This window comes from Puma concolor, chromosome B1 (assembly GCF_028749965.1).
Source record: "Puma concolor isolate L17-30 chromosome B1, mPumCon1.1.hap2, whole genome shotgun sequence".
Taxonomy (NCBI): Eukaryota; Metazoa; Chordata; class Mammalia; order Carnivora; family Felidae; genus Puma; species Puma concolor.
Window position 1 is genome coordinate 133,419,078 of NC_141670.1, and position 12,232 is coordinate 133,431,309.

General features: G+C 35.7%; 1 protein-coding gene across 8 annotated transcripts in view; it reads left to right on the forward strand.

The window, feature by feature from the left end:
- FAM13A (family with sequence similarity 13 member A) overlaps positions 1-12,232 on the forward strand; it is a 348,053-nt gene that overhangs the window by 12,199 nt on the left and 323,622 nt on the right. For all 8 annotated transcript variants that reach the window (XM_086704590.1, XM_086704594.1, XM_086704588.1 and 5 more), the window contains exon 2: positions 11,334-11,523. In XM_086704590.1, the coding sequence (XP_086560716.1) occupies positions 11,334-11,523 (190 nt within the window). The remainder of the gene's footprint in view (positions 1-11,333; positions 11,524-12,232) is intronic.

Below are 12,232 nucleotides of genomic sequence, written 5' to 3' on the forward strand. Positions count from 1 at the left end.
TAATCCTTAGATAATATAAGGACTTATCTTTTTAATCTTTTTTGCCTAAGTTGTAGGCTTTAGTTGAACTTATTTGTGAGACACAAGATGATACAAGATACTTTTAAGTATGTTTATTTTCATAATCAGTTAAAAAAAACTTTTCTGGATTAAGCCTTACCTTTCTATAAATGTTAAATATTTTTGAGTCTTAATTTCTCCCATGAGAGACCTCCTTTGACATGAAGATTTTCTTTTTTAAGTGAGGTATAGTTGATATAGGACACTTTAGTTTCAGGTATACAATGGAATGATTCAATATTTGCGTAACTTTCCAGGTGACTGCTACACTAAGTCTAGTTTGCATCTGTCATCATACATAGTTATAAAATTTTTCTTCTGTGGTGAGAACTTCTAAGATAAACTCTCTTAGCAACTTTCAAATGTGCAGTACAGCATTATTAATTGCAGCCACCGTGCTGTACTTCACATCCCCATGACTTAATTATTTTTATAGCTGGATTTGTACCGTTTGATCTCCCTTCACATCTAGCAACCGCCAATCTGTTCTCTGTATTTATGAGCTCATGAGTTGTTGGTTTAGGTTCCATATAAAAGTGAGATCATGTGGTATTTGTCTTTCTCTGTCTGGCTTATTTTATTTACTGTAATGTCCTCAAGGTCCATAAGTATTGTCAAAGATGGAAAGATCTCGTTCATCCCTAAGGCTAAATAATATTCCGTGTGTTTGTGTACCACCTTTTTTATCCGTTCATTCTTTGATGGACACTTAGATTTTTTCCATGACTTGGCTATTGCAAATAATGCTTCAATGAACATGGAGGTGCACATATCTTATTGAATTAGTGTTTTTGTCTTCTTCAGATAAATACCCAGAAGTAGAATTGCAGGTTCACATGGTAGTTCTTTTTTAAATTTTTTGAGGAACTTCCATACTGTTTACCATAGTGGCTGCACCTATTTAAATTCCTACTAGGAGCAAACAAGGGTTACTTCTTCACCACACTTTTGCTAGCACTTGTTATCTCATTTTATAGCCATTCTAACATATCTCTTAAAATAGCCATTCTAACAGATGTGATGTGATATCTCAATGTGGTTTTGATTTGTATTTCTCTGATTAGTGAGGTTGAGCATCTTTTCATGTACCTGTTGGCCATCCATTTGTCATCTTTGGAAAAATGTCGATTCAGATCTTCTGCCCATTTTTTTAATCAGATTTTTTGTTTTGCTCTTCAGTTGTGTGAATTCTTTATACATATTAACCTATTTTCAGATATGATTTGCAAATATTTTCTCTCATTAGGTTGTCTTTTTATTTTGTTAATGGTTTTCTTTGCTGTGTAGAAACTTTTTAATTTGATGTAGTCCCACTTATTTTTGCTTTTCAAATCCAAAGAAATTAAAGCTAAGAGTGATTTCAAGGAACTTACTGCCTGTGTTTTCTTTTAGGAGTTTTATGGTTTCAGGTGTTATGTTCAAGTCTTTGCTCCATTTTGAGTTAATTTTTGTGTATTATATAAAATAGTAGTATAGTTTTATTCTTTTGCATGTGGCTGTCCAGTTTTTCCAATATCACTTATTGAAGAGACTGTCCTTTTTCCATTGTACATTTTTGTCTCCTTTGTTGTAAATTAATTCACCAAATATGTGTGGATTTATTTCTGGAGTCTGTATTCTGTTAGATCTATATGTTTTTACTGCCCATACCACATTATTTTGATTACTATAACTTTATAATGCAGTTTGAAATTAAGAAGTGTGCTGCCCCCAGTTCTGTTCTTCCTCAAGATTGCTTTGGCTATTTGGGTCTTCTGTGGTTGCATACAAATTTTAGAATTATTCTATTTCTGTGGAAAATGCTATTGGAATTTTGATAGAGATTGTGTTGAATCTGTAGATTGCTTTAGGTAGTATGGACATTTTAACAATATTCTTCCGATCCATAAGCACGGATTATCTTTCTATTCATTTGTGCTATCTTTATGCTTTCTAAAAATAGAATGTTTCATGTACTTTGTTGGATTCATTATCCATGGATTCTAGCTTAAGAATCCTTGTTTAGATCTACAGAGAATGTAGATACTGCTAGATGCTACAACATGTTGTGTAATAAGATACCCCAAAAGTGCTTTGACTTTTAAAATTAATGACCTAGATTTGGAAAAATTGATTTACAGAATGTTGCTTGTTTCCTTGACTTAACAATACATTGAATAAATGTTGAAATTCTGATAGCATTATTTGAGATGGGATTCCCCCCTCCCTGTATCATGAAAATAAATAAATAAATTCATAGATAGGTATTCTGAGTGGACTCCATAATGTCATCAGAATGCAAGTCTCTCTTTTTTTCTATTTTACCATCCTTAGAGTTTAGCTTCTAGTTTCTGGGTGGCTACATAGTCACAAGATGGATACCAGGCACTATATCTGTCATCTAAGCAGAGAACAAGGGATATGGGGATCAGCATGAGCTGTCCTTCCTTTTAAGGAGTTTTTTCTGGTGGTCCTAACAACTTCCATTTATATCTCATTGGTTAAACTTACATATATGACTATCCATATCTATAAGAATAATGCTGCAAGGTGGTATATTTTAACTGGGTGCGTTGTTCCCCACCCTATCAAACAAAATTAGAGTTCTGTGAATGGGGAAGAGGAGAAAAATTACCTATTAGTAAGCAACTACAAAGTCTGCCGTAATGTCTTCTCAAAGAATTGGTTACCCAAAGAAATTTTTTTTAATGTTTTTATTTATTTTTGAGACAGAGACAGAGCATGAGCCAGGGGAGGGGCAGAGAGAGAGGGAGACATAGAATCTGAAGTAGGCTCCAGGCTCTGAGTTGTCAGCACAGAGCCCGACGCAGGGCTCGAACTCACAGAGTATGAGATCATGACCTGAGCTAAAGTCAGACGCTTAACCAACTGAGCCACCCAGGCGCCCCTACCCAAAGAAATTCTTAACATTTTTCATCATTGACTCTTCTCTGGTTGTGTGATAGGTACTTTAACATTCGTTACCTTATTAAACTCTCCTAACACTTTAGGAGGTGTTACTGCATTTAATAGATGAGGACCCAATCTTGGTTTAGGTGGAAAAATTTTAAAACATGAAGACCCAGTCTTGGTGTAGATGAAAAATTTTATATAGTCAATAGGCTGAATGTGATGATTTGGCTGCAGTACTGTCCTCCCAGTGACCCCTAAGATGACTCTGCTGTTATGGCTGGACAGAGACCATGGGTCATCCTTCTTATTGTTGCCTTTGCCCCTCTCCAAAGCTGCACATTTGACCAGAGGCTGGCATTCCTGTTGAGAAACATAAGTCAGTGGCAAAACAAGTTTTCAAATTAGGTACCCTAATTTCAGATGGAGTGCTTTCTCAATGATCCAACCCTATCCAAATTTATATGATTGTCTATGTCTCTATATAAGTATAATCTCACAATGTTGTTAATTTTTTAATTGGAATTTGAAGAGATATGTTCCTTTCTCTCCTAATTGTGCTGTCAAAATGGTGTTTCTCCTTGTTAGTAGGCAGTCTCTTTGAGATGTCCCTATTTTTCCCACTTTTTATTTTAAAAATATTCATAAAAGTTGAAAGGATAGTAAATGAACATTTCATATATTGTATACTTAAATTGAAAAATTAACATTCTACTCTATTTGTGCCCATTCTATGTCTTTGTGTGTATATACATAGCATATATACATATATACATAGATACACATGTATGCATGCACTTCGTATTCAATTTTAAAGTATTTGAAGACCTGATACTATACCCCAACTTCAGCATGCACCTCATAAGAATAAGGAACACACTACAGGTGAAATAAATTAGATCTTACACAATGTTATGCTACTTAAAAACACTTCTAAAAATTCCATCTAGTATACAACACATGGTTAGATTTCCCCAATTGTCTCAAAGAAATGAGGGTTTTGTTGTTTTTTTTTTAACCAAGAACCAATTAAGATTCATATATTACATTTGAAGTTTGTGTATTTTAGTTCCTTTTAACTCTAGAATCTGTCTTTCCCCCATGTCATTGATATTTTGAAGAGTCCAGTTGTCTGTTAGAATGTTCCTCACTCTGGATTTGTGTACATTGTTTTCTCATGGTCTCTTTCACTTATTCTTTTGGCTCTTGTATTTCCTGTAAACTGTGTAAGTTAGATTTAGAAGCTAGATTTTCATCAGTTTAAACATTTGTGGCAAGATTACTTTATAAATGATATATTCTGCATTGCATTGCATTAAATCAAGAGCATGTAATGTCATGTCTTAGGATAAATGATGATAAATTTGATTTTTTGAGTTAAGGTGAATATACTCAGGTATCAAGTGTAAGGGACTTTTTTTCTCTAGCAAATACTATGTCATCTTTGATGCTGTGAAGATCCTGTTATCCAACAGCTTTTCACTTGACATTTTAGTGTCCATTGATAATCCTCAATAGGGTCATTTGTTAAATGAGTTAGGGAAGTTGGTGATTTTATGATTCTGTTACTGTTACTCTTCCTACATTTGGATGCAGCATTTTCTGCATGGAGCACCTATACTTAAAAAAAAAAAAAAAAAAAAAAAAAAAACTCTTTCCTCCTAAATCTCATTTTTTATTTCCACAGTATATTATTAGCACTTACAGTTGTTAGTCCTGGGATTCCACCTGTTTCAGATTTGGCCCATAGAAGCCTGTTTAATCTAGCCCACAGGTCTTTTTGATACATCCCATTCATCCTTGACCATTTTTTTGCTTTCTGGAACAAGAGATTTCAGGTTTATCTTGTGCTTTCCTTGCACTCCTTTTATTTGGTGGTGGAGTGGCTTTCTACTGTCCACATACATGGTTAGATTTATTAGTCCTAGCCCCAGAGAGTTTTAAGCCCACAGTTCTGAATTTAACCAGCGATGTAATCTGACTGTTCTTCAAAGTACCTTAAAATCCTGGGACTTAAGTTCTTGGAGGATTGCCTTAAAGAATTACAAGCCATTGACTTCAGTAGTCTCAAATTGATTTTTATATTAAGCTCTGCCAACAAAGAGCTTCATGTAGTGTTGTCCCTTTGGGGCTCATATAGAACCACTGATGTTAAAGGTTCTGGAAATAAACTACCGTGTCATAGTTAAGAGCTCAAACGCTAGAGCCAGAGGACCTGGGGGTTACATTCTCTAACACTTACTAGTTCTGTAAACTTAGACAAGTTCCTTTTTCTTTGTGCCTTAATTGACTTGTCCCAATGGGGATAGTAAACATGCCTACTGATACAGTCAAGATTTAGAGATGTTAATTTTAAAGTACGACAGAGCTGCCATAAAATCAGCACCCAATAAATGTTAGCTATTATAAAACTCAAGGCTTCTGAAACTCAGTGCATTTATGGGATTGATGAAAGTATTCTTTTTTTCAGGCTTAATAGAAATATTGATGTTGTTTTTGAGTATCTCTGACTTTATTTTAGGGTGACCAAGAAACTTGTAAATAATCCTATGTTCCTATTTCACAGGAAGAAGAATTTTCTCATTTCTAACAAGGGCAGTGGACTGTCCAGCATGTGCTTTTTGTTCTCACTACTTCCTGTGTGGAGGCAGAATTAAGCATCTGTCCTCAGGACTCGGATTGCCTTAGCGTGACTCTTGGCTACACCACATCCTTGATGTGAGCTAGAGCACACTACTTAGATCTTCTGTGCCTCTGAAATGGGGAACACAGAAGGCTCTTCTTTTCTGGTGTTTCTTTAGCAGGGTTTAATGAATGAAGCTCTCTGAAGTATCTGAAGCCATAACTGATGCAGTCCAAAAACTCACTCCATATAAATTAGCCATCATTCTCCTTCTGATTTTCTCTTTTCTAAAATCCTGGTTTTCTATATGCTCCAATTATTCTTTTATTTTTTTTTTCCAAAATACTTTTATCAGTTGGAGGGGTGTGTGTGTGTGTGTGTGTGTGTGTGTGTGTGTGTGTGTGTGTGTGTGTGTGAGCGCGCATGCACACACATGCACATGCATAAACAGAAATGGATTCTGGCTACCTTAAGCACAAAGAAACTTTACTAGAAAGTCACCACACGGAGGGAACAGCTGAAGCACCAGTGTCAGAGCAGTTCAAGGACCACAGCAGCTCCAACAATGCAGGTGGCAAGAGTTAATCTCATGGTTAATTAACATCTTGTGAGAGCACTGCAGCTGGAACCAATTAGCTCCAGCCTTTTTCTGTGCTTGTGACAGTCCACTCAGGCCTCAGTGTCCTGCAAGAGAAAAAGGTCTAATTGACCTGGTAGGGAGCCTGAGTCCAGTTCTTGCTAAAGAACAGGGTAAGGTGTTCCTTTTCAGTGGCAGTCCCTACAGAGTTACTCATAAGGCTGTAGTCATTCCCCAAAAGACAGGATATGTTACTACAAAAAAAGGGGGAAGTGGAGACTAGGTGACCCCAAACTAACAAATATTGCTATAGTCACAGCATGTTCATTTTGTTGGCTATCTAAATTACTTTTTAGTAAAAAGAAAAAAAGGGGGGGGAATAAAAACTAGATCACCAACTCTTAATTATAAAAAATGCATATTGGTATAAAATTGAAGAGAAATGGGCTCTAGTTTCAGCCCTTCTCCATGGAGTGCACCACGGGTTTTTGGGTTCTGGTTTCTTTATTCCTAAGGTGATGGTATATGTACTAAATGACCCGTAAGGAGTATTCCAGCAGTAAAATCTCAAAGTTCCCTGTCTTTTTAAATGTAGGAATGTATTTACTTTTACATATGTACATAAACACACCCCATGCGGTCCAGTTTCCAGACTCAAGTGATGAATAGGAATATACACAAACCAAAGTTTAAACAGTTAAGTTTGACTCAATTAGTAATTACAGTTTTTAGCTTGTATTAAATCAAGAAAGATGTGCATTTCAAAAGCTGAAATTCCATAGATATTGACATTTATAAAGAGATAATGATATATTATTGTCTAAGAGTAAAAAATAATTTCAGTTTAAATAGAATTAATCATAAATGACTTTATTTCTACAGTTATTTTATTTTTCCATGACTAAGGGACTACTGAATATTTCTTACTTACCAGAAGGGATAATTATATTTGTTATAAGCTGTTGTATATTTTGTAACACTTTAGGTATAAACTACTGAAGTAGTATAGTAGTTTCATCCTAAACTATTTATTGCTTCCTACTAGCTGTTTTCTTCACCAACTAGGCTAGATGAGAAAGACTTTATAGTATGTATTTTTGATCGCTGAGGAATTGATTCTGATGACTTAGGAAATGCAGCTGCTTTGTTTCATTGTGGGTTTTTTTTTTTAAACTATTTTTTAAACGTTAACCTGAATTATATTATCAAATAAAAACAAGAATCAGAAGTTCCTTCATTATGATTACATATAACTTTCTATGTGGTATGGCTCTATATTGAGTTAACAGGTAGCTTCGTTTGTAGTCACTTCACAGTCTGTGAGGTCAGTTGCCTGTCTCTTACTTGAAAACTCTCATCTATAAGGCCAAGATTGCTTATCTACACTGTCTATTAACAGGAAACCCAACATACGGTCTGTAGTTCCAAGTAAAGGACAGAATGAAAAGCAGGGGTTGTTAACAGAAAGAGCACTAATCCAAGGTGTTAAACATAGACAGGATTTCTAAGGAAGTCTTGACTGTCTAATAAAAACTTAAGGAATTCTTATACATAAATAAACTTAAAATAATTTTGTATATATACAAAATTATTTTAAGTTTATTTATCTTGAGGGTGTGTGTGAGCTGGGGAGGAGTGGAGGGAAAGGGAGAGAGAGAATCCCAAGCAGGCTCCATGCCGTCAGTGCAGAGCCCAACATGAGGCTTGAACTCATGAACCGTGACATCATGTCCTGAGCTGAAATCAAGAGTTGGATGCTTAATCGACTGAGCCACCCAGGTGCCTCTATACAAAATTATTTTATCTTTATCATTCAAAAGTCATTCTTACATATTTTAGGAGATGAGAAATATAGAGAGAATGATTAGATCATCAGACTACCAACCAAACATGAGCCGACCATGATGCCTTCTTAAACAGCAAACTTTAGACACACATTGAGTATGGAAATAATCGAGTGTATCTCCATTTTTTAAAAGAAGAAATCAGAATAATGTCCTGGAAGAAGAATGATGATGATGATGGTGGTTGTGATGATTTATAATAATCCCTAGTTAATGAGTGTTCCACATACTCTTCTCATTCCTTTATGTATATGAATTCATTTAAGTGTCCTATATTCCTATGAGATAGGAACTCTTAGTGTCACCATTTCATAGATCAGGAGATAGGCACACATAAGTTGAGTGGCTTGTCTAAGGTTCACAGCTAATTAGAGCAGAATGGGACTTGAAATAAGAAGCCTGGTTCACAGTTCATGCTTTAAAACACTAAGCTATGTTATGCTAAGTGAAATAAGTCATACAGAGAAAGACAGATACCATATGTTTTCACTCTTAGGTGGATCCTGAGAAACTTAACAGAAGACCATGGGGGAGGGGAAGGAAAAAAAAAAAGGGAGAGAACCAAACTATAAGAGACTCTTAGAAAACTGAGACTAAACTGAGGGTTGATTGGGGGGGGGGGGGCGGGTGGGAAAGAGGGGAAAGTGGGTGATGGGCATTGAAGAGGGCATCTGTTGGGATGAGCACTGGGTGTTGTTGGAAACCAATTTGAAAATAAATTTCATATTAAAAAAATAAAACACTAAGCTGTATTGTCTCTGTAAGAAGACAAAACAAAAGTAAGATAAAATGTGTATGATTTAACCTTATATTGTCAGCTATTTTTAATGCTACATATTGAGAGTATTTTCAAAGTTTTCATTAAATACTAGTTACTTTTTTGGCTTCTTGCTCACCAGCTATACCTGGATGACTGAAATTTCTCCTATGTTCAGTTGAAGGAGATTGATAGGTTTTTAAACCCACACACAAAAAAATGACTAGCTGTTACAAATTTGGCTTAATTAATAAATTCATAATTTCTTTGGTAACACATTATAATAATTGCCCATACTACTACTCTATAGTAGCTAGCTATCTGTATTAATAGATACTAAGTCTCTATTGTAACTTTACATTTGCAGAATTTTCACTAGAAAAAATCTGGCTTTCAAATATGAACGTTTATAGCAGCACTGTCAGCAATAGCCAAATTACAGAAAGATCCCAGATATCCATCGACTGACGAATGGATACAAAAGATGTGGTATAAATATACAGTGGAATACTACTTGGCAATCGAATAGAATGAAATCTTGCCATTTGCAACAATGTGGATGGAACTGGAGTGAGTTAGGCTAAGCGAAATAAGTCAGAGAAAGACAAACATCCTATGATTTCATTCATATATAGAATTTAAGAAATAGACGAACATAGGGGAAGGGAAGGAAAAATAAGATGAAAACAGAGAGAGAGGCAATCCATAAGAGACTTTTTAATAATTTTTTTAATGTTTATTTTTGAGTGAGAGAATCCAAAGCAGGCTACAGGCTCTGAGCTGTCAGCACAGACCTGATGTGGTTCTTGAACTCACGAACCCGAGATCATGACCTGAGCCAAAGTCAGACACTTAACCAACGGAGCCACCCAGCTGCCCCCATAAGAGACTCCTAAATACAGAGAACAAACTGAGGATTGCTGAAGGAGTGTTGGGTGGGGGATGGCCTACGTGGGGGATGGACATTAAGGAGGGCACTTGTTGGTATGAGCACTGGGTATCATATGTAGGTGATGAATCACTGGGTTCTCCTGAAACCAATACTACCCTGTAAAATAACTAACTTGGATTTAAATAAATACTTTTTTTAAAAAGATGCATATATCTCCATGGAAGTTGGTTTGATTCTGTAGGTTATAGATTCAAACTGAGGATACAGGGACCCTACTCAAAATCAAGATTGTAGAATTAACTTTGTGTCATTATTTGGGTCATACAGTATATAGGATTTATCATAGTATGTTACTGTAATTACATATGAACTACACTAGGACATTAATATAAATCTACTGTAAGGAGAGGAACATGGTCTTAGAGGAGGATGACACTCTCTTACCACCTCTGTGACTTGTGCCAGATTACTTAACTCTGATCTTTGTTTCCTCAATTCTAAACTGGAGGTAAGGTTTCTTCTTTGAGATACTAATGAGCCTGCACTTACAATATTTACACTTTGGTTGGTTGCCACATTCATTCTCAAAGAGTGAAAGTTTCCCCCAATCTGAAAATGGTTTGCATTTTTCCAGATTTTCAGTGTTTAGACTCATAGATACTTAACATTTATATAGTACATATGCTTTAAAAAGAAAATCCCTCGGTTATAAAAGGCAAGTTTTAATATGGTTTAATATAACATCCCCTTGTAGTACAAATTTCTATTAAAAGGAAGAAACAGGGGCGCCTGGGTGGCGCAGTCGGTTAAGCGTCCGACTTCAGCCAGGTCACGATCTCACGGTCCGTGAGTTCGAGCCCCGCGTCAGGCTCTGGGCTGATGGCTCGGAGCCTGGAGCCTGTTTCCGATTCTGTGTCTCCCTCTCTCTCTGCCCCTCCCCCGTTCATGCTCTGTCTCTGTCTGTCCCATAAATAAATAAAAACGTTGAAAAAAAAAAATAAAAGGAAGAAACAAATTTATATGGATTTTCCATTGTGGTGATAACTTGAATTAAACATAAGCTGCATTTTTTTTTTCTTATGTATAGTCTTGTTGAAAATGTTTGTGACTCCCTGAAATGTTGCTGTTTCATAGATAGAATATTTTGAACTTCAATGAGAATTGGACTGATTTTATGTGTCAAAAAATACTGATTAGATATATTCACAGAATAATTAAATCAGAGGAATGTTCACTCTACCTAAACATTTTTTCCTAAGGCTCCAAATTAAAGTTACCTTAAAATGGCATCTAGATACGTTTTAATCTTTAGAAATCTTATTCTGGGATCTGCGTGGAGTTTCGGTAATCTCATAAATGTTTTATTTTCCTGTTGGCCAGGTACTTCTGAGTCCCACCCCTTGGTTACTGTAATAATCTGTCTTAGATACTGCAGTGTATTGCTCCCTACCTTAGCTACAGTTAAGTTGTGGCTTTAGAGTTCTCGTTATTTTTCATTCCTTTTAACCTTTCTATCAGAGCAACATGTGAGAGATGTTAGTAGTTCTGATTGGAGTCGAAGTAACAATAAGGAAAGACCCCTACTATAGGTCTCCAGACACTTCTGTTTCAATTCAGGTGTTTCCCCTGTCACCATGCAACCTCCTGTGGTAAATATGACTGACTGCTCTTTTTTCTTACGGTCTTTTAAGCAAAGTAAAGCAGCAGTTCGGCTGAAAGAAGACATGAAAAAGATAGTGGCAGTGCCACTAAATGAGCAGAGAAGTTCCACGTATAAAAAGCTATTTGGAGTCAGTCTCCAAGACCTTCAGCAGCAGGGACTCACTGAGAACGGCATTCCAGCAATAGTGGGGAATATAGTGGAGTATTTGACGAAACATGGTAAGTTATGTTTTAATTCTGGTGTTTTTACAGTTCTCGCATACCAGAAGAATGTTTTTGTGTGAACTACTTCACAGTGTATTAGAATAGTCCCTAAAACACCTTAATTAGGATACAAATTATGTAATACATCTTTTCCCTTAAAAAAGGACATTAAGAGCATTATTACTGCTTAATATAATTTTGAAAGTACTATTCAGTTTACCATGGACCAATTAATCGTTGAGATTTCTAGTTTGGAACGATCCCAGTTTTGAGTTCTAAAATACACTGTTCTAATATTACTAGTGACTTCTCTTGATTTCATTAAATTCCAACTGATACTAATTTTTAGTGTAATAACACTTTTGGAGTATCTTTTTCAGCTGAGGCCAATCATGAGCTTACTGGATGCTTTGATTGCTTTCATAGCTCAGTAGGGATAGTTTAAAAAGGTATGATATATAGCCTATTATGGGGGGTCATTTACTTTTGAAGTGATATAATTAAACATGTAAAACAATTGGAGAATACCATAGTTCATTGAATGATAAAAAGATAAATCTGTTATTGAGAGCTATCTTACGGCTCTATTTAAATGATTTTATTTAAACTAGGATGTAAAAACCTGGATAAGTAGAAATTCTTTCATATCCTCGATATTCATGCTTTTCAAATGAGGGTGCAGTATTATGGGAACACCCCAAACTGCATAATAAATATCAATAAG